Genomic DNA, 23,248 nt, shown 5'->3' with positions numbered 1-23,248 from the left:
GACAGTATCTGACGGTTTTTGCGACTTACTTTCTACCTGGTTTTGCAACATGCTTTAAGTAAGATGTACTTTCTCAGAGAAAGTGTAGACATACAGTACCAGTCAAAAGTTTGAACACACCTACTCATTCTGGGGTTTTTCTTTATTTTTACTATTTTCTACATTGTATAATAATAGTGAAGACAACACTATGAAATAACACATATGGAATCATGTAGTAACCAAAAAAGTGTGAAACAAATCAAATATATTTTATATTTGAGATTCTTCAAAGTAGCCACACTTTGCTTTGATGACAGCTTAGAAAATAGTACAAATAAAGAAAATCCCTTGAATGAGTATGTGTGTCCAAACTTTTGACTGGTACTGTACATCATGTTTCTCGTGGTCTCTTGGGGACTGAGGTGCATATTTAGCCTAGTTTTTTTTATTTTGAAACGGAAACGTGTGTAGTTAGTCAAGTGTGTACACAGTGTGTGTGTAGGTTAGTTAATCAAATGTGTGTGCTGTTAGCCATGGTAGTAGCCTATTAAAAATCCTCCTTCAGAGAAGAGGATCAAGACATTGTCTACTTAAGTGCCAGAGTTGCTGAAAATACATGAATGTTCAATTATTGACTCAATACATTAAATAAGTGAATTATCTCTTTTTACAATTCCTGGCTTAATATTTAAGTCAAATAAGTTAGTGATTAACCATACCTCCACAATCAATCAGATAGTGTCTCACATGTAAGGTCTATTTGGAATTCAAATACAGTTGATTTGTCTCTAACAGCAAGACTACGATCTTTTTGATGAGACAGACAGTCAGGCACCATCCCTGATGCAGACACAGTGTTTGCTACCTCAGTCAGTGAGATAATAAATCCTAGGCATACTGTTTGATCAAGACCATCTTATCATTATACCAATAAAAAGGAAGTTGACAGCAGTACAGTACAGAAATTACGTTAGAATTTGTCCCCTCAATGTTTTGGGCGTTGTTACTAAATGGTGTAGGCTAGCCTCAAGTGTGAGTTGTCATGCCGAATAAGCATAACCTAGACCTAAGTATACTGGGGTGACGTTGTTTTCAGGTGACTGGCATCGGTTCTCTCGACAGTCCCTCTATAGCCTGTCATTGGCCTGTCTATCCATTCTATTTGCTCTGAGCATACAGTAACAGTACCACAAGCTGCTGTTGTCTCATCAAGTTTTAATACCGTCCGCTTGTGCAGGTATGAGTATTCTTTTCATCAAGGCTCTCCATCTCCAGTACCTGTTTGCTCATTGTTGACCGTATCCATCCGCCAGCCACTGTATCAAATCAAATCAAAATATTTAGGTCACATACACGTGTTTAGCAGATGTAAATGCTTGTGCTTCTAGTTCCGACAGTGCAGCAATATCTAACAAGTAATATCTAACAAGTTCACAACATATATCCAATAAACACAAATCTAAGTAAAGGAATATTTGGACAAGCAGTGTCAGAGCGGCATAGTGCTGAGTTACCGCCACTCTGATATCTAATAGTTCTTCCCGGCTGTATGTAATAGCACATAACATCTTCTGGGCTAACATTGTAAGAAATATTACATGGAAAAACAAAATACTGCAAAGTTTTCTAAGAACTAGAAAGCGAGGCTGCCCTCTCGGTCGGTGCCATCTTGGCCGAATCTACTACTACACTAGAGGTTAGGCCCTCCTTTCACTCGCTAACCAAGGAGATCTTTATGCACATGATTGAGCAGCTTTGAAAGACTCAAGGGGCTGGCTGTTTTCTGCAAATTGCCTTTAAAAAAAATGTATACATAGGGTGTTTACATGTGCCATTGACTGAATGGCGAGAGAGTGGTTAACCTCATTCTCACTCACTCTTGTGGTCTTGAACGTGTTGGGTGTGTGTCAATTTAAAGAACTGAGATATAGGCTATTTGGTTTCCTCATGTCATATTACAGTTTAGTGACTAAGCTACAGTTGAAGTCGGAAGTTTACATAGACCTTAGCCAAATACATTTAAACTCAGTTTTCACAATTCTTGACATTTAACAGGGTAGTAAAAATTCCCTGTCTTCGGTCAGTTAGTATCACCACTTTATTTTAAGAATGTGAAATGTCAGAATAATAGTAGAGAGAATGATTTATTTCAGCTTTTCTTTCTTTCTTCACATTCCCAGTGGGTCAGAAGTTTACATACACTCAATTAGTATTTGGTAGCATTGCCTTTAAATTGAACATTTCAGGTAGCCTCCCACAATAAGTTGGGTGAATTTTGGCCCATTCCTCCTGACAGAGCTGGTGTAACCGAGTCAGGTTTGTAGGCCTCCTTGCTCGCACACGCTTTTTCAGTTCTGCCCACAACTTTTCTATCGGATTGAGGTCACTGCTTTGTGATGGCCACTCCAATACCTTGACTTTGTTGTACTTAAGCCATTTTGCCACAACTTTGGAAGTATGCTTGGGGTTATTGTCCATTTGGAAGACCCATTTGTGACCAAGCTTTAACTTCCTGACTGATGTCTTGAGATGTTGCTTCAATATATTCGCATAATTTTCCTGCCTCATGATGCCATCCATTTTGTGAAGTGCACCAGTCCCCCCTGCAGCAAAGCACCCCCACAACATGATGCTGTCACCCCCATGCTTCACAGTTGGGAGGGTGTTCTTCAGCTTGAAAGCCTCCCCCTTTTTCCTCCAAGCATAACGATGGTCTTTATGGCCAAACAGTTCTATTTTTGCTTCATCAGACCAGAGGACATTTCTCCAAAAAGTACCATCTTTGTCCCCATGTGCAGTTGCAAACCGTAGTCTGACTTTTTTATGGCAGTTTTGTGGCAGTGGCTTCTTCCTTGCTGAGTGGCCTTTCAGGTTATGTCGATATAGGACTCACTTTACTGTGGATATAGATACTTTTGTATATTTTTCCTCCAGCATCTTCACAAGGTCCTTTACTGTTGTTCTGTGATTGATTTGCACTTTTCGCACCAAAGTACGTTCATCTCTAGGAGACAGAATGCGCCTCCTTCCTGAGCGGTATGACGGCTGCATGGTCCCATGGTGTTTATACTTGCGTACTATTGTTTGTACAGATGAACGTAGTACCTTCAGGCATTTGGAAATTGCTCCCAAGGATGAACCAGACTTGTGGTGTACAATTTCTTTTTTTTGAGGTCTTGGCTGATTTCTTTTGTTTTTCCCATGATGTCAAGCAAAGAGGCACTGAGTTTGAAGGTAGGCCTTGAAATACATCCACAGGTACACCTCCAATTGACTCAAATGATGTCAATTAGCCTATCAGAAGCTTCTAACGCCATGACATCATTTTCTGGAATTTTCCAGGCTGTTCAAAGGCACAGTCAACATAGTGTATGTAAACTTCTGACCCACTGGGATTGTGATTCTGTAAATGATAAGTGAAGTAATCTGTCTGTAAACAATTGTTGGAAAAATGTGACTTGTGTCATGCACAAAGTAGATGTCCTAACCGACCTGCGAAAACTATAGTTTGTTTCCAAGAAATTTGTGGAGTGTTTGAAAAACGAGTTTTAATGACTCTAACCTAAGTGTATGTAAACTTCCGACTTCAACTATATGGATAGCAGCAGTTTCAGTAGCTGTCAAAACCGTATGACTTTTCATGGTGGCCTACTTTTCTTTGCATAGTTTTAATCTGCGTACATGCAAACTGTTCACTGAGAACTGTCAGTTGTAGAGAAAGGAGATACTGGTAAGTCAGAACAAAAGGTAGTTCAATATCGTTTTGTAATGAGACATTTATGGCTGTGTTCTTGTGATGGACTACTGTCTGTAACTTGGTTTTACGGTAGTGACATCTGTGTAAGTTAGTGAATTTACTTACTATAGTTTCAGTCAGTGCAAAAATTGTGTCTATTTTGCATCAGTTACAGAAAACAATGGCTTGTCATGTCTGGATAGATATTCGCCTGTCAGAATGTGAAGTTGTTTAATGAAACTGCTTCCCTTTTTCCATCCAATGGATACGGAACTGCTGTTTATTTTATGACGTTGAAGTTAACAGTTCTTGTTTGTTTGCAGGACTCCAAGTTGCCCCTATCCTTGCGGAGCAATCTACTAGACCTGTTTGGCCAGATAGAGCGGGAGTTTGAGAATCTCTACATCGAAAACTTAGAATGTAAGTGATAACAAGAGGGCGTGTCATGTGTATTTAATGTAATGCAAAAAATGGATGATTATTGATTTGCCTATTTACATACAGATAGTAACTGATCAATGGATAATGTTATGGAGGTGTTGTAGGAAGGAACGCCTGCCCCCTTTATGTTTATGTCAAACTCACTATTTGTAACCCAAACACTATTTCCAATGTTCTTTCTCTACTTTTGACCATATGCTACATTCTTCTTGTGTACTAGTTGTTCAATAATGGTGCTTTTGAGTCTGAATGTAACCTTTATTTAACTAAGCAAGTCAGTTAAGAACAAATAACTTTTTACAATGACGGCCTACCGGGGAACATTGGGTTAAACTGCCTTGTTCAGGGGCAGAACAACAGATTTTTACCTTGCCAGCTCGGGGACTGATTGGTTGCCACAGTCGTCTACTGCTCATCCACCGGTTTGTTTTATGTTTGTGGGGGTGAAATACTGATCTTGAGGAAGCTGATTGACTTCCTTGTGGTTTTGTAGTGGCTGTCTGTCATTTCTGTCTGTCCGATAACCGTGTGTGTGCGCTAAATCTGCAGTGCGCCGGGAAATTGATACACTCAACGAGCGCCTAGTATCCGAAGGACAAACCATCGATGGAGGAGAGCTGAGCAAAGGAGCTCTGAAAGCGAAAGGTACAGTTAACCTGAAGTATAGTATTTAGTCTTCGCTTGAGGAATAATAAAGTTGTATTGCATTTGGTATATAGGCTTAGATATTGTTAATTGATGAATTGATATGCTAGTTTCTTTTCACTGGCTTTTCTTGTAGTAAATGTAAGTGCTACACTAGTGTTAAACCATTCAAATGAACAAAGTACAGTTTTGTTATCTTTGCATATAGTCTGAATCACATCACAGTATTACTACGTGGGCTGACAGCAGTAAAGCCAAGATTGTGACGAATAGATTGTTTTTTTTATTTTGTTTTTTTATAGTCTAGGGGTGTTTTATTCCTTCCTCTCTGAGAATGAAATCCAACCTGTTTCTCTAACAATCAAACCATGTGTTCATCTTCGTGTGCGTACACAGCCAGTCACAGTACCAGCCAGCTCTCTCAGAAACTGATGACCACATACAAAGCCTCCACGAGCAAGGTATGTTTGATTACACACTGTGCTACACACTGGTGCTCATTCATTGTTGATTATGAGGAAGTAAAAGTAAGCTTCTATGTAAACATTCTAGCTGTTTCAGATCATTAGAGCTTGTGTAATGATTTACTGCTATCAAAAGCCCTTTTGTAACTAAGTTGTGGTTCAGATGAATACTTCCTTTCCCGCAAATGTTTATTGAACGACTGAACAGATCTGTATTGACTGAAAGCCTTTCCTTGTTTCAATATTTAACTCCACAGTTAAGTGTTGTACTTTTATGTTTATGTCAAACTCAGTATTTGTAACCCAAAAACTATTTCCAATGATCTTTCTCTGCTTTTGACCATATGCTACATTCTTCTTGTGTACTGGTTGTTCAATAATGGTGCTTTTGAGTCTGAATGTAACCTTTATTTAACTAGGCAAGTCAGTTAAGAACAAATTATTTTTACAATGACGGCCTACCGGGGAACGGGTTAAACTGCCTTGTTCAGGGGCAAAACAACAGATTTTTACCTTGCCAGCTCAGGGGTTCGATCCAGCAACCTTTCGGTTACTGGACCAACGCTCTAATCACTAGGCTACCTGCCACCCCAAAATAATAATGAATAAGGCACAGTTACTGTTCACAGGGTAGTAGTGAGCCGGTGTGTCAGTAATGGATTGGACTTACAGAGCCTTTTTACCGGGTGAGGTACTCAAAGCGCCTTTTTACCGGGTGAGGTACTCAAAGCGCCATTTTACCGGGTGAGGTACTCAAAGCGCCTTTTTACCGGGTGAGGTACTCAAAGCGCCTTTTTACCGGGTGAGGTACTCAAAGTGCCTTTTTACCGGGTGAGGTACTCAAAGCGCCTTTTTACCGGGTGAGGTACTCAAAGCGCCTTTTTACCGGGTGAGGTACTCAAAGCGCCTTTTTACCGGGTGAGGTACTCAAAGCGCCTTTTTACCGGGTGAGGTACTCAAAGCGCCTTTTTACCGGGTGAGGTCCTCAAAGCGCCTTTTTACCGGGTGAGGTACTCAAAGCGCCTTTTTACCGGGTGAGGGGAAACTCGTCTCATCCAGCACCAATGTGTGGTTAGTGAGTGAGAACATTGTGGTGTCTCCTCTCTGTAGATAGTGTCGAGTTTCAAAGCCACCACGTCCAGAGCTGTGTGTCAGATCCTGAGGGAGTATGTGGGCCACCGGGATGGCATCTGGGACCTGGCGGTCACACGGAACTCACCTGTGGTTCTTGGGACCGCATCAGCAGGTCAGATATGTCACCTCTAAGGTGGACCTGAAATTGAAATGTATACATTTGAAAGGATAAACTTAAAAAATAACAAGAGAAACGCTTACACATTTAGGCTACGTTAACATATGAAGAGGTGGACATCATTGTCTAATGACTGTGGTCTGGAATTGTGCTGATGAAGTACTAGGAGGTGTTTTTAGATATAAACTTGCTGGGAAATGTTTTGCCACTAGGCTTTGGATAAATATATATATAACTTTTTTTTTCAATGTTCCCCACAGACCACTCTGCTGCTCTGTGGAGTATAGAGACAGGAAAATGTCTGCTTAGATATGCTGGCCATGCTGGATCAGTCAACTCCATCAAGTTTCACCCTACGGAACAGATGGCCCTGACAGGTATGCTAACGTATGGTAATGCCACAAAAACACCACATGCAGGTGTTAACCTGTGTTGTAGATTCATCAATGACTGTTGTAGTTAGTTCAGCTGTTGTTCAACTGTGCTTGTTGTTTAACTATTGTTCAACTGTGCCGTCACCCCAGTACAGATGTGTTGAAACATCTCTCTCATCAGAGAGTGTTCACTTACCTTTCCCTCCATTTTGACGTGTTTCATCGTTCCATTCATAATCTCTGTTCTCTCTGTGTTTGTTTGCTATGGTAGCTGTGAGTTGGCACATCGTTAGAACTACGAGATGTGATCGATGACTGCCTGTGTGTGTGTGGTGGTGTGTTTGCTGAAGTGACACTTCTCAGTCCATCTGTGTTTATTCATGTTTGTGTGTGTGTGTGTGTGTGTTCGTGTTTCCTCAGCGTCTGGGGACCAGACGGCTCACATCTGGCGCTACATGGTGCAACTGCCCGTCATCCCGCCTCTAGCAGATATCAGCGTGAGTCTCATTCCCTGTCCTCTACTCACAGCCCCACTCACTCACTCACTGATTCATTCACCACCCTTCATCATATCTCTCATATAACTTCTTATGGCTGCAATCCCGCGATATGACAACAACCAGGGAAAGTACAGGGCGCCATATTCAAAAGAACAGAAATCTCATAATTAAAATACCTCAAACATACAGTGGGGCAAAAAAGTATTTAGTCAGCCACCAATTGTGCAAGTTCTCCCACTTAAATATGAGAGAGGCCTGTAATTTTCATCATAGGTACACTTCAACTATGACAGACAAAATGAGAGAAAAGAAAATCACATTGTAGGATTTTTATGAATTTATTTGCAAACTATGGTGGAAAATAAGTATTTGGTCAATAACAAAAGTTTATCTCAATACTTTGTTATATACCCTTTCTTGGCAATGACAGAGGTCAAACGTTTTCTGTAAGTCTTCACAAAGTTTTCACACACTGTTGCTGGTATTTTGGCCCATTCCTCCATGCAGATCTCCTCTAGAGCACTGATTTTTTTGGGGGGCTGTTGCTGGGCAACACGGGCTATCAAATCAAATATTATTTGTCACATGCAGATGTTAATGCGAGTGTAGCGAAATGCTTGTGCTTCTAGTTCCGACAATGCAGTAATAACCAACAAGTAATCTAACTAACAATTCCAAAACTACTTGTGTGGATGGAACAGTTGCCGTACCAGACGGTGATACAGCCCGACAGGATGCTCTCGATTGTGCATCTGTAGAAGTTTGTGAGTGCTTTTGGTGACAAGCCAAATTTCTTCAGCCTCCTGAGGTTGAAGAGGCGCTGCTGCGCCTTCTTCACGATGCTGTCTGTTTGGGTGGACCAATTCAGTTTGTCTGTGATGTGTATGCCGAGGAACTTAAAACTTACTACCCTCTCCACTACTGTTCCATCGATGTGGATAGGGGGGTGTTCCCTCTGCTGTTTCCTGAAGTCCACAATCATCTCCTTAGTTTTGTTGACGTTGAGTGTGAGGTTATTTTCCTGACACCACACTCCGAGGGCCCTCACCTCCTCCCTGTAGGCCATCTCGTCGTTGTTGGTAATCAAGCCTACCACTGTTGTGTCGTCCGCAAACTTGATGATTGAGTTGAAAGCGTGCGTGGCCACGCAGTCGTGGGTGAACAGGGAGTACAGGAGAGGGCTCAGAACGCACCCTTGTGGGGCCCCAGTGTTGAGGATCAGCGGGGTGGAGATGTTGTTGCCTACCCTCACCACCTGGGGGCGGCCCGTCAGGAAGTCCAGTACCCAGTTTCACAGGGCGGGGTCGAGACCCAGGGTCTCGAGCTTGACGACGAGCTTGGAGGGTACTATGGTGTTAAATGCCGAGCTGTAGTCGATGAACAGCATTCTCACATAGGTATTCCTCTTGTCCAGATGGGTTAGGGCAGTGTGCAGTCTGGTTAAGATTGCATCGTCTGTGGACCTATTTGGGCGGAAAGCAAATTGGAGTGGGTCTAGGGTGTCAGGTAGGGTGGAGGTGATATGATCCTTGACTAGTCTCTCAAAGCACATCATGATGATGGAATTGAGTGCTACGGGGCGGTAGTCGTTTAGCTCAGTTACCTTAGCTTTCTTGGGAACAGGAACAATGGTGGCCCTCTTGAAGCATGTGGGAACAGCAGACTGGGATAGGGATTGATTGAATATGTCCGTAAACACACCAGCCAGCTGGTCTGCACATGCTCTGAGGGCGCGGCAACGATTTTCTATGGGGTTGAGATCTGGAGACTGGCTAGGCCACTCCATGACCTTAATGCTTCTTACGAAGCCACTCCTTCGTTGCCCGGGCGGGGTGTTTGGCATCATTGTCATGCTGAAAGACCCAGCCGCGTTTCATCTTCAATGTCCTTGCTGATGGAAGGAGGTTTTCACTCAAAATCTCACGATACATGGCCCCATTCATTCTTTCCTTTACACGGATCAGTCGTCCTGGTCCCTTTGCAGAAAAACAGCCCCAAAGCATGATGTTTCCACCCCCATGCTTCACAGTAGGTATGGTGTTCTTTGGATGCAACTCGGCATTCTTTGTCCTCCAAACACGAAGAGTTGAGGTTTTACCAAAAAGTTATATTTTGGTTTCATCTGACCATATGACATTCTCCCAATCTTCTTCTGGATCATCCAAATGCTCTCTAGCAAACTTCAGACGGGCCTGGACACGTCTGGCACTGCAGGATTTTAGTCCCTGGCGGCGTAGTGTGTTACTGATGGTAGGCTTTGTTACTTTGGTCCCAGCTCTCTGCAGGTCATTCACTAGGTCCCCCCGTGTGGTTCTGGGATTTTTGCTCACCGTTCTTGTGATCATTTTGACCCCACGGGGTGAGATCTTGCATGGAGCCCCAGATCAAGGGAGATTATCAGTGGTCTTGTATGTCTTCCATTTCCTAATAATTGCTCCCACAGTTGATTTCTTCAAACCAAGCTGCTTACCTATTGCAGATTCAGTCTTCCCAGCCTGGTACAGGTCTACAATTTTGTTTCTGGTGTCCTTTGACAGCTCTTTGGTCTTGGCCATAGTGGAGTTTGGAGTGTGACTGTTTGAGGTTGTGGATAGGTGTCTTTTATACTGGTAACAAGTTCAAACTGGTGCCATTAATACAGGTAACGAGTGGAGGACAGAGGAGCCTCTTAAAGAAGAAGTTACAGGTCCGTGAGAGCAAGAAATCTTGCTTGTTTTTAGGTGACCAAATACTTATTTTCCTCCATATTTTGCAAATAAATTCATTAAAATCCTACAATGTGATTTTCTGCATTTTCTTCCCCTAATTTTGTCTGTCATAGTTGAAGTGTACCTATGATGAAGATTACAGGCCTCTCATCTTTTTAAGTGGGACACAATTGGTGGCTGACTAAATACTTTTTTGCCCCACTGTACATGTATGTTATATCTTTTTCAAGGTAGTCTTGTTGTTAATCCCACCACAGTGTCTGATTTGAAATAGGATTTACGGGGAAAGCACCACAAACGATGATGTTAGGTCACCAACAACTCACTAAAATACACAGCCAATTTTACCAGCCAAAGAGAGAGAAAAAAAAGCACAAATAGAGAAAATTCATCACTAAACTTTGATACTCTTCATCAGATGACACTCGTAGGACTTCATGTTACACAATACATGCATGTTTTGTTTGATAAAGTTCATATTTATATCAAAAAATCGGAGTTTACATTGGCGTGTTACATTCACTAGTTCCAAAAACATCGTGATTTTGCATAGCCACATCAATTCAACAGAAATACTCATCATAAATGTAGATGATAATACAAGTTATACACATGGAATTATAGATATACCTCCTTAATGCAACCGCTGTGTCAGATTTATATTAAAATAAACTTTACGGAAAAAGAAACCCATGCAATAATCTGAGACGGCGCTCAGAAGTAAAAATCCCCACAGCCGCAACGATGGCGTCAACATAAACAAGAAATGACACGATAAATATTCCCTTACCTTTGATGATCTACATCAGAAAGCACTCCAGGAATCCCAGGTCCACAATAAATGTTTGTTTTGTTTGAAAATATAGGTTATTTATGTCCAAATACCTTATTTTGTTAGCGCGTTTGGTATACATATCCAAACGCTCATTCTGGTCAGCGTTACATTGGACAAAAACTTTAAAAAGTTATATTACAGGTCGAAGAAACATTTCAAGCTAAGTACAGAATCAATCATGTTTTTAACATATAACTTCAATAAAGTTCCAACCGGAATATTCCTTCTTGTCTTCATGGGCAATGGAACGCAAGTGGGTACCATGAGGAATAAGCGTGATCAGAAAATGGAAAATCAGAAAATCTACTGGAACCCCAAGGCAGTGCAACATCAACTTCTTGCGACGAGCAGTCCCGTATCCGGGAGCGTAATCTTAGCCTCAAGCTCATTACCATAACGCAACTTTAACTATTCATGAAAATCGCAAATTAAATGAAAGAAATATATTCACTCACAAGCTTAGCCTTTTGTTAACAACACTGTCATCTCAGATTTTCAAAATATGCTTTTCAACCATAGATACACAAGCAATTGTGTAAGAGTATTGATAGCTAGCATAGCATTAAGCCTAGCATTCAGCAGGCAACATTTTCACAAAAACAAGAAAAGCATTCAAATAAAATAATTTACCTTTGAAGAACTTCGGATGTTTTCAATGAGGTGACTCTCAGTTAGATAGCAAATGTAAATATTTTCCCAAAAAGATTATTTGTGGAGGAGAAATCGCTCCGTTTTGTTCATCACGTTTGGCTAAGAAAAAAACCTGAAAATTCAGTCATTACAACGCCAAACTTTTTTCCAAATTAACTCCATAATATCAACAGAAACATGGCAAACGTTGTTTAGAATCAATCCTCAAGGTGTTTTTCACATATCTATTCGATGATAAATCATTCGTGGCAGTTGGGTTTCTCCTCTGTAGCAAACGGAAAAATACTGGAGCTGGAGATTACGCAATAGTTGCGACGGAGGACACCAAGCGACCACCTGATAAATGTAGTGTCTTATGGTCAATCTTCCAATGATATGCCTACAAATACGTCACAATGCTGCAGACACCTTGGGGAAACGACGGAAAGTGTAGGCTCATTTGTGGCCCATTCACAGCCATATAAGGAGTCATTGAAACACAGCACCTTCAAAATCTGGGGCACTTCCTGTTTGAAATTTCATCTTGGTTTCGCCTGTAGCATCAGTTCTGTGGCACTCACAGACGATATCATTGCAGTTTTGGAAACGTCAGTGTTTTCTTTCCAAAGCTGTCAATTATATGCATTGTCGAGCATCTTTTTGTGACAAAATATCGCGCTTAAAACGGGAACATTTTTTTATCCAATAATGAAATACCGCCCCCAGAGTTTCAAGAGGTTATTAATATCTCAAGGGGATTTGATTGGGGACTAATACATACAAAGCTCAGATTTCTCACTTCCTGTTTTGATTTCAACTCAGGATTTTGCCTGCCATAAGAGTTCTGTTATACTCACAGACATCATTCAAACAGTTTTAGAAACTTTAGATTGTTTTCTATCTAATACTACTAATAATATGCATATATTAGCAACTGAGACTGAGGAGCAGGCCGTTTACTTTAGGCCCCTTATTCATCCAAGCTACTCAATACTGCCCCCCAGAAGATAAGGACCTTTCTCTCATGTGTACATTTACTCATACACTGTCCTCTCTCTCACATACCACTAACTCACTCATAGTTATTCCTAAATAGGAGGAGATACATTTTAAGATAACGGCCCTGTAAAGAAACTCTGTTCCCCCGCTGCCCTAGGCACTGTGTGACGACGAGCTGGACTTCTCAGACAGGGAGGATGGTGACGGGGACGGGGAGGGTCCATGCAGTGAGGTCCCCACCATCCGCGTGGCCACCACCACCTTGAAGAGCCACCAAGGGGTGGTCATCGCTGCAGACTGGCTGGTAGGGGGCAAGCAGGTGGTCACTGCTTCCTGGGACCGGGCTGCCAACCTATATGAGGTGGAGACCTCAGAGCTGGTCCACACACTGACAGGTAGGCACAGAGGACGGACACATCCCGCCTATAGGAGTGTAGTGGAATCTAAGTATAGTCCATCTGCATATGTATTATCAATGGTTCTCTTCATTGCAATCTCCTCTCCCCTCTGCATTCTATGTTGGGCAATGCTACAATGTAAAAAAATACATTCAAACCTGTGCCCGAGCGAGCCCCTGGCTGTTGTTTACGAAATCCAATAAACTAGCCTGCCAATATTGTTGCACTTCCGAAGTCTAGAGTCCTAGGCCTAGTTACATGGTCTGTAACCTGAATGAATGGGTACATTTATGTGAGAAATCGGTGTTTGAGGACAGTGCTATGTGCCCAGGAGAGAACAACTTGCCAAGTTCAGGAGAAGCTCTGTCTTAACGATCCACTTGGACGAGAGGTCATGTTCAGATGGGGACAAAAATAAATATATACAAAAAGGAAAACCACTATAAAATCTACTGAGTCAAGTCTGCCCTTTTACCTCTATTTAATATGGGAGATTATTCAATAGCAACCAGTGCCTAAAATGAACACCTGCGGATGTGGGTATATTTTGGCGTTGGCGGGTCAAATGTATACTTCACCAACCACGTTGGAGGGTGGTCAGGGCTCCACAGTGCGAGCATTTCACTCGTGTTTCCCTAATAAAAAAATATTGCAGTTTTGAAACTGCAGTAACTGCAGTCGACTGTGGTGTTTTGGTCACAGTAATAGCATAAGAACTGCAGTGTACTGCAGTTCAACTGCAAAATTGCTACAGTAAAAAAAGGTATTATTTTGGACGCAGTAGTTTCATACTGCACTCTAACTGCAGTTATAAACTGGGTGTTTCGAGCCCTGACAGTTGTGGTATCAGACAGTATACCACTGGTATGACAAAACATTTCAATTTACTACTCTAATTACATTGGTAACCAGTTTATAATAGCAATAAAGCACCTTCGGTTTGTGGTATATTGCCAATATACCACGGCTAAGGGCTGTATCCAGGCACTCTGTGTTGTGTTGTGTCGTGCATAAGAACAGCCCTCAGCCGTGGTACGTTGGCCATATACCACACCTCCTCGGGCCTTATTGCAGTCAAAGTGCAGTATAATGAAGCAATCTCTTTTCGTAGGGGTTGTGAATAGAAATATGATTACATTTATAGTCAAATAAATGCTGCAGTAGCTGTTCTCAAAGTATTTCTGACGTTTTGTTTCATAGCTGGTAAGTTAATGGTACAAAATCAAAGGACTACGAATCTATAGAGCTTATTCCACCTTGCACTGTGACACTGCCTGGCTTGGGGCTGTGCCCACGTAAAGAGCTGTGTAAGATTCATTTTTAGAAGCGCTGCGCACAAGCATAAACGTTTGTCTGATTTCCTTTAAATGAAAGTCTACTGAAGTGAGACTTTGTCCTTGTGTCTCTTGGCTATTTACATTGTTTTGTTCACAAGCTAGGTTGTTTTTCTATGTTTGAGTTTCAACTTCTAGTGAAGTGAAGAGGAAGCTTCAACTAGTCAGACTCACCCTTACGAAAAAAGATTGCAGTCAGAGTGCAGTATAACTGCAGTTTGTTGCAAATACTGCGTCCAAAACAACAATGTTCAGTGCAGCAACCGCAGTTACAGTGCAGTAACCGCAGTTCAACTGCATTGTACTGTAGTTATTCTCCAAAATACCATTATACTGTAGTCATTGCACTTTTAATGCAGTTTAAAAACTGAATTTTTTTTTTTGTAAGGGCAATCTCACAGGCACAAACATGACTCAAGTCGCACTACCACAGTAACCTCCCGCCAACCATTAAAGGGGCAGGTGAATTTGTCTCTGTAATATTTTGGTCAAATTAAGTTCAACAATATACCACATGACTTCTTACGAGTAATACATTTGTTTTAGAAACATTACAAACCATGCTCATTTGTTTTTGTTTTTTGAGTTATTGTAATGTTAAAAATATATTTGAGCTGGTAAAAAAATCTTGAGTTGCTGGTAAATGTTATGCCCCGATGGAAACGCTTGGTATCTCTGGAGTTAAACAGTTTAGATACCTGGGAGTTGATGTCCACCCCACAGTCCTATTCATAGTTACAAATAATTACAACAAGATTCTCAAAGACGTGGTGTCAGATCTGGAACGATCAACATTTCCAAATTCATTAAAATCACAGATCTCTATTATCCAATTTGTAAGTCGCTCTGGATAAGAGCGTCTGCTAAATGACTTAAATGGTTAAAAAATCAAGATGAACACGCTTTAACTTTTCAGCTCAATGCTCCCTCTGGCACCACCGACTGGATATAGGAATAAATTGCATTCCTCCGTCTCTAAAACATGCCTCCATTGCATTAAACGACATACTCTGTCAAGGAAAAATAGGGCAGGTGGCCAAAGCCTTCCAATTTTGTATTTATTATTTCTGGTAATTTGTTCTCTGGCCTCTTTCCACATGGTTTGATCCAGATGCTAAGGTGGCTTGTCATCCCATAGAGGACCTACCTAGTACATTCGCACAGGTTTCAGGATCTGGTCCACGCCAACGTCTCCTTGAGATACTCCCAAAACAGAATGTGTCCCCTAAATAACACTGGCCATCTCTGTGTGTCGCACCTTCGAAAAATGATCCAAAACCAATTGATGCAATCAGTCTCCTTTGTTCCACAATTCCGACATCTGTTTGGGGGGCCGCACTATATCCTTCCACCACTGGAGTGACAAGGGTGTACACATCAAGGTAATGTTCTCTATGAGGGAGGGCTCTGTGCATTTTAGAATTTAATTTACTGGGGAAATCATTATTTTATTTACAACTTTGCTCTGCCATGCGAAACACTACCAATTCATCCACCCCCCCCCCGGAAAATTGTTGAGATCTGGCCTAAACCCAGGGCACTGGTTTCTGAGAAGCGTCTCAGAAGCCCCTGTCAGTTGACCACTACGGAAGAGACACTTCTGACCTTCAGTCACTGAAATTAACTGGCAAACTGTAATCGAATTCCTTCTAGAAATCCTCATCAACAGAAACAACCATTTACATTTTGTCTTCAGATCTTATCTGACCAGCGCAGGCTGTTCCAAATGAAAATAAATCCAACATTGAAATGCTCTCTATGCCCTCAGGATGCTCCTGGTACCTTAATTCATATGGTCTGGGAGTGCCCTGAGGTATCCCAATTCTGGAGACTAGTCTTCAATATGCTCTCCACAATGCACTCCAAACATGTTCCATGCTCAGTGCAGATTATACTCTTCAGTGACACCTCCAAATTGGATCTCTCTTTGCAAGAAAAGCAATTATGGCTGGCTGGCCTCACGGCCAATGTTTACCTGTCGATGGAAACCTCCCCATTCACTGTCTAAACATTAATGGTTACTGTCTTACTGACATGACTCAATAAGAGCTTTCGGTGGCGCGACTGCATGGCGCATAATGCCATAACATTCACTATTGGACTTCTGCAGTGGTTAAGATAAAATAGTACCTTTTAAATTACCTTGAGTATCTGTAGCCGTTCATGTGGGTGGGTGCTGCTGTCCTGTGGGGGGTAGGCGCGGGTGGGTGTAGTGGTCCTGTGGGAGGGTACGAGGGGGCTGTGCCTAATTTGGATCCGGCACCTCTTGAGTTTTGGATTGTTCCAGGATCCAGTAGGCCTACCTATCATGACATTTTTTTTCACTGTTTGCAAAGTAACATTCTGAATAAAAGCAATCAGAGTTGATTTGAGTTGGCGTTGTAATTCTAATGTCCTCGAATTGTAAAAAGAATTGCATTGTCGGAACTGGAGGCACAAGCATTTCGCTACACTCGCATTAACATCTGCTAACCATGTGTATGTGACAAATAAAAAATTTGATTTGATTTTGATTTAGAAAGACTTTCTGCCCGTGCCTAATTTTCTAAGAATTGATCTGGGTTTATCGTTTGCGAAACGTAGCCTAGAGACCAACACGTGGCCGTTGCTGTGGGGAGAGAGAGAAGCGTGCCTGTATCTCTTACAGAACTAGAATGACATTCACTTTATATTACAGTACCAGTCAAAAGTTTGGACACACCTACTCATTCAAGGGTTTTTCTTTATTTAAAAAAATGTATCCACCGTAGAATAATAGTGAAGACATCAACACTTTGAAATAACACTTATGGAATCATGTAGAAACCAAAAAAGTGTTAAACAAATCAAAATATATTTTATATTTCATATTCTTCAAAGTAGCCACCCTTTGCCTTGATGGCAGCTTTGCACACTCTTGGCATTCTCTCAACCAGCTTCACCTGGAATGATTTTCCAACAGCCTTGAAGGAGTTCCAGCATATGCTGGCTGCTTTCACTCTGCGATCCAACTCATCCCAAACCATCTCAATTGGGTTGAGGTTGGGTGATTGTGGAGGCCAGGTCATCTGATGCAGCAATCCATCACTCTCCTTGGTCAAATAGCCCTTACACAGAATGGAGGTGTGTTTTGGGTCGTTGTCTTGTTGAAAAATAAATGATAGTCCCACTAAGCGCAAACCAGATGGGGTGGCAATCGCTGCAGAATGCTGTGGTAGCGATGCTGGTTAAGTGTGCCTTGCATTCTAAATACATCACAGACTGTCACCAGCAAAGCACCATCACACCACCTCCTCCATGCTTCACGGTGGGAACCACACATGCGGAGATCAACCGTTCACCTACTCTGCGTCTCACAAAGACATGGCGCTTGGAACAAAAAATCTCTAATTTGGACTCATCAGACAAAAGGACAGATTTCCACCAGTCTAATGTCCATTGCTCGTGTTTCTTGGCCGAAGCAAGTCTCTTCTTCTTGTTGGTGTCGTTTAGTAGTGTTCATCAATTTAACCATGAAGGCCTGATTCACGCAGTTGAACAGTTGTTGAGATGTGTCTGTTACTTGAACTCTGTGAAGCATTTATTTGGGCTGCAATTTCTGAGGCTGGTAACTAATGAACTTGTCCTCTGCAGCAGAGGTATCTCAGGGTCTTCCTTTCCTGTTGCTGTCCTCATGAGAAGCAGTTTCATCATAGTGCTTGATGGTTTTTGCGACTGCACTTGAAGAAACGTTCAAAGTTGTTGACATTTTCCGGATTGACTGACCTTCATGTAATGATGGACTGTTCTTGCCATAATATGGACTTGGTCTTTTATCAAATAGGGCTATCTTCTGTATACCACCCCTACCTTGTCACAACACAACTGATTGGCTCAAACACATTAAGAAGGAACGAAATTCCTAAGCTGTGCAAAGCTGTCATCAAGGCAAAGGGTGGCTACTTTGAAGATTTTCAAATATAAAATCTATTTTGATTTGTACAACACCTTTTTTCGTTACTACACGTTTCCATATGTGTTATTTCATAGTTCTGATGTATTCACTATTATTCTATAATGTAGGAAATTGTAAAAATAAAGAAAAAACCTTGAATGAGTAGGTGTGTCCAAACTTTTGACTGGTACTGTATATCTCTCCCTCTGCTCAGATTGACATGAGCTTGCAACTATCGTCTCTCCTGCGTTGCAATTCATCATTTATTTCCTTATAGAATAATAGCCTCGGGAAGGGTGTTGCAGCACCCATGAATTGAAAAACATTTGCCAACATTATAGAATTACTGCTGTCTGTTCAGAAAATAAATTAAATCATTCAGTACTCTACACCAGGAGAAAGCCTATAATTTAGCCACAGAGGATCAATGGCTTTTAAATGTTTTATTATTGCCTAGCTGTGGATTGTGTGTAGCCCAATCACAGTCCAGAATGTGTGGCAAATCTGTCAGTTAACTGCATGCAGCCAAAACAGGACTTTCGCAATATTTCAAATACAATCCCGGGAAAACAAAGGTTGGAAAGCAAATGGCTCCTGCTGAAAAGAGAAGACTCTAATCTGTCTGCAGAGGCTACCAAAATATTCAATCAACTTCCAAATAGGCCTATTGAGTGGACGGCATTGTTTTACAAAGTAAAACAAGAGAGATGCTTTTGGCATGAGCGCATCAGCCATCTCCGGTGTGTGAGCTGTACATTATTGGGCGAGTTAGTGAAGCTGGAAGGCTTTTTTAGGACTATAATTTCCTCATCTTGTACAATATGTGTGATCCACACACCTAGCCCTAGGCTATTGATGGATCCAAGACACGGTCGCTTTTATTGACCTCAGATTCTGTTTGTCAGTGTCAAAGTAGCCTGTCATTTTGATCATTTGTGCGGTATTAAAAAAGATTCTGCTAAATGTCAAATTGCATGAAATGCGTTTAGAAAAGGACACATTTTGTCCTGGACCCTAAGGCTACAAAAAGTGGCGTGAGGGTAAAGTTTTAGAATCCTGCTATTTTCTCATTTGTTTAATTTTATGATTAAGTGTGGGTTATTTTTACCCCTCTGTCAATAGAAATTAAATTAAATGTTATACAAAGATTCAAAACCAAACGAAAGGTCTCATGGACACCAAACAAACCAGCAGCCTCACGGTTTGCAAGCTGAGACCCTGAATGACGATCACCTTAATTATCAGCACCTGATATGTGTATCACCTAGGCTCAGCACCTGGACAAAGTTGCTGCTGCCCCCCGTGGGAATGAATTGTTGAAGTGTATCCTGGATAGTGTATTTGTCTCTGCCCTAACACTAACCTTGCCCTCATATCATAACACTGTCATGTTAAGTACAGTTTTACACGGACCCAAATCTTTAATACTGTATGTGTGTGTCCAGGCCACGACCAGGAGCTGACCCACTGCTGTACCCATCCAAGCCAGCGTCTGGTGGTCACCTCGTCCAGAGACACCACCTTCCGTCTGTGGGACTTCAGAGACCCCTCCATCCACTCTGTTAACGTGTTTCAGGGACACACCGAGTGAGTTACACACACACACACACACACACACAGTCCCGACAAGCAATTTAGGTGCTTAACGTCACACGTGATGTCATATTGTTATTTCAGTGGCTATACTATACATAATATTCACTAAAACAGAAGCAGTTGTAAGGTTGGAGCTAATTCCACCACAAGATGGCAGTGCAACATCTTATTTCAACCATAGAGCAGTCGCTACATCACCACTCTGAAGCATTCTCCAACCATTTTCAGTGTTTTTATGTTTTTCTTTCTTTTTAAAAACATGTCACATTAATTTCCTGTGCCCGACTGGCTTTAGGCAAAATCCTCCACTTGCCTCTTTATCATTTATTATTGAGCACTTCATCTTCACCACTTTGACCACCTTCTGAGACTCTCTCTTCCTCCCTTCAGCTCTCTCCATTTATCACTCCGTTTCCCCGTTAATCCCTCGCTCATCCTCGCTCTGTGTAATTTGGCCCCTCTCGTTCCAATGCTGTTAAAGGCTCAATTTGAGTGGCTCATTTGAAAACGTGGACTGTCAGCTCCCCCCAAACCCTCCACCCTCCCCCTTACTCTCAAACCATTTGAATGTGACTCCTGTCGTCAGTCTCGTTAATGCAAAGTGGTGTAGTACAGGCAGGCTGCTTCTGGCAGCCTTTGATTGCTGGGGATTACATGGTGCTCATTATGTTCGACCCCAACATGTATAATTCCTACAGATCCCCACTTTCATTCTCTCTCATAGACAATCACTGTAATGAGATTAGCACAAGCACACAGCCAGCCACTCACTGTGTGTCTGTGTGTGTGTCTGTGTGTGTGTCGGCTGTCTGTTGTGGCCTGTTAGTGCTAAGGCAATTACCTTCTCCTTCCTCTCTCTACGTTCACAGCATCTCAAGCAAGTCAACTGATACCTCCTCCACTCACCTGAATCACTCCCTCGCTCGCCCTCACTCTCACCCTCGCTCTCTCTTGCTGGCCTTTTTGTAAGACAAAAAGGGATAGTTTTTTTGAGCTAAGTCAACCATTGAGCAACAGCTGCAGTTCATTGTAGTCAAAACTACCACATAAAGCTCACCCATGATGTGAAGTGCTCTAAAAACATGGCTGCGTACAACTTTGTAGCTTTAGTACTCTGATAAATGCTCAAAAATTGTCCAAATTGAAAATTACTCAAACTATCCACGTGTGAACAAAGTCTGTGTCCCTCTTGAACCATTCATAGTTATTCATCTTTATACGAGCTCTTTAACTAAGAACTATATTATAACTCAGTCACTCAGAACCCTTAGCAGTAATGATGAGTGGGAGGAGGTTTATTTATATTCATAGGTAGGCAGTGAGATCGTGTCTTACTGTTCTGTTTCTAGACCTGGAATAATAAATTACTTGTTTAAGAACGTATTTACTTTAACACGTGCAAACTGTATCTGAAAAACTGCTCTCTCGTGTGTGTGTGTGTTAGCTGAGACAGCTGTTAGTCCTAATGAGTGTCAGTCATAGCAGTGTGTGTGCTGATTGAGGCCCTCTCAGGGAACCCAGTGTTGCAGTAGACTGTTTGTGTGCATACTGTCAGCTGTAGGGAGACGCTTGGCTGCCCTGCACCCAACAAGATGAATGAGGCCCACACACAGCCTGGCAGGAGGCCTCCCTGTGAAGGCACAGTCGGACGCACGCACGCACGCGCGCGCACACAGACTCATGTCCCCTGGCCCTGGAACTCCCTACAACCGCTTTGTCCCGCCACACACACACGTCATGTGGAGCCATGAGTTATGAGCTGCTGAGTGACACCACAGAGGGGCTTTCCCTTAGGGAGCTCCTGTCGTACACACTGACAGCAGGGGGTTAGAAATGCTGCAATCTGTTTCAGAAGGGACAAATATGTGACAAACAAAATGCCTGATTAGTTTGACTATCGAGAGTAGCTGTTGGTCATATCACTGCTACCAAATACCAAGCCCCTCATTTGGACACACATTGTACCATTTGCAGAATGTTTTCGTACAGTACTTTAAAATGCCAATTGTAATCATTGGTTAAATCGCAGAGGGATGTCTTAGGATGGTTAGGATGTTTGGATTAGATGTTTTTTCCCACAATATCTGTCTCTTGTTCAGAGGTTTGTCTTGTCTGAATTGGCTCCGCAGTGTGACTGAAGAAGAATATAATGGCCTAGCTGTCAAGCCTAGCGGTTAAGAGCGTTGGGCCAATAACAGAAAGGTCGCTGGTTCAAATCCCCGAGCCGACTAGGAAAACTCTGTGCCGTTGAGCAAGGTGCTTAACCATAATTGCTCCTGTCAGTGTATGCTAAATTACTAAAATGAACAGTTGAAGTCGGAAGTTTACATAAACCTTAGCCAAATACATTTCAACTTTTCACAATTCCTGACATTTAATCCTAGTAAAAATTCCCTGTTTTAGGTCAGCTAGGATCACCACTTTATTTGAAGAATGTGAAATGTCAGATTAATAGTAGAGAGATTTATTTCAGCTTTTATTTCTTGCATCACATTCTCAGTGGGTCAGAAGTGTACATACACTCAATTAGTATTTGGTAGCATTGCCATTAAATTGTTTAACTTGGGTCAAACGTTTCGGGTAGCCTTCCACAAGTTTCCCACAATAAGTTGGGTGAATTTTGGCCCATTCCTCCTGACAGAGCTGGTGTAACTGAGTCAGGTTTGTAGGCCTCCTTTCTTGCACACACTTTTTCAGTTCTGCCCACAAATTTTCTATAGGATTGCGGTCAGGGCTTTTTGATGGCCACTCCAATACCTTGACTTTGTTGTCCTTAAACCATTTTGCCACAACTTTGGAAGTATGCTTGGGGGTCATTGTCCATTTGGAAGACCCATTTGCGACCAAGCTTTAACTTCCTGACTGATGTCTTGAGATGGTGCTTCAATATATCCACATAATTTTCCTGCCTGATGACGCCATCTATTTTGTGAAGTGCGCCAATCCCTTCTGCAGCAAAGCACCCCCACAACATGGTGCTGCCACCCCCGTGCTTCACGGTTGGGATGGTGTTCTTTGACCTGCAAGCTTTCCCCCTTTTTCTCCAAACATAACGATGGTCATTATGGCCAAACAGTTATATTTTTGTTTCATCAGACCAGAGGACATTTCTCCAAAAAGTACAATCTTTCTCCCCACGTGCAGTTGCAAACCGGAGTCTGGAGTTTTTATGGTGTTTTTGGAGCAGTGGCTTCTTCCTTGCTGAGCGGCCTTTCAGGTTATGTCGATGACTCGTTTTACTGTGGATATAGATACTTATGTACCCGTTTCCTCCAGCATCTTCACAAGGTCCTTTGCTGTTGTTCTGGGACTGATTTGCCCTTTTCACACCAAAGTACGTTCATCTCTTGGAGACAGAACGCGTCTCCTTCCTGAGCGGTATGATGGCTGCGTGGTACCATGGTGTTTATACTTGCGTACTATTGTTTGTACAGATGAACA

General features: G+C 42.1%; 1 protein-coding gene across 4 annotated transcripts in view; it reads left to right on the top strand.

Moving 5' to 3' along the window:
* The window catches only part of LOC135522654 (WD repeat-containing protein 37-like), a 34,371-nt gene that overhangs the window by 2,330 nt on the left and 8,793 nt on the right, over nucleotides 1–23,248 (top strand). For all 4 annotated transcript variants that reach the window (XM_064949119.1, XM_064949121.1, XM_064949120.1 and 1 more), the window contains 8 exons: nucleotides 4,042–4,138; nucleotides 4,709–4,804; nucleotides 5,201–5,265; nucleotides 6,379–6,514; nucleotides 6,781–6,897; nucleotides 7,315–7,391; nucleotides 12,724–12,961; nucleotides 19,657–19,798. In XM_064949119.1, the coding sequence (XP_064805191.1) occupies nucleotides 4,042–4,138; nucleotides 4,709–4,804; nucleotides 5,201–5,265; nucleotides 6,379–6,514; nucleotides 6,781–6,897; nucleotides 7,315–7,391; nucleotides 12,724–12,961; nucleotides 19,657–19,798 (968 nt within the window). The remainder of the gene's footprint in view (nucleotides 1–4,041; nucleotides 4,139–4,708; nucleotides 4,805–5,200; nucleotides 5,266–6,378; nucleotides 6,515–6,780; nucleotides 6,898–7,314; nucleotides 7,392–12,723; nucleotides 12,962–19,656; nucleotides 19,799–23,248) is intronic.

This window comes from Oncorhynchus masou, chromosome 30 (genome assembly GCF_036934945.1).
Source record: "Oncorhynchus masou masou isolate Uvic2021 chromosome 30, UVic_Omas_1.1, whole genome shotgun sequence".
In the NCBI taxonomy this organism is placed as follows: Eukaryota; Metazoa; Chordata; class Actinopteri; order Salmoniformes; family Salmonidae; genus Oncorhynchus; species Oncorhynchus masou.
The sequence above is the reverse complement of the archived record's forward strand: the minus strand, read 5'-3'. Positions and strand labels throughout refer to the sequence as shown.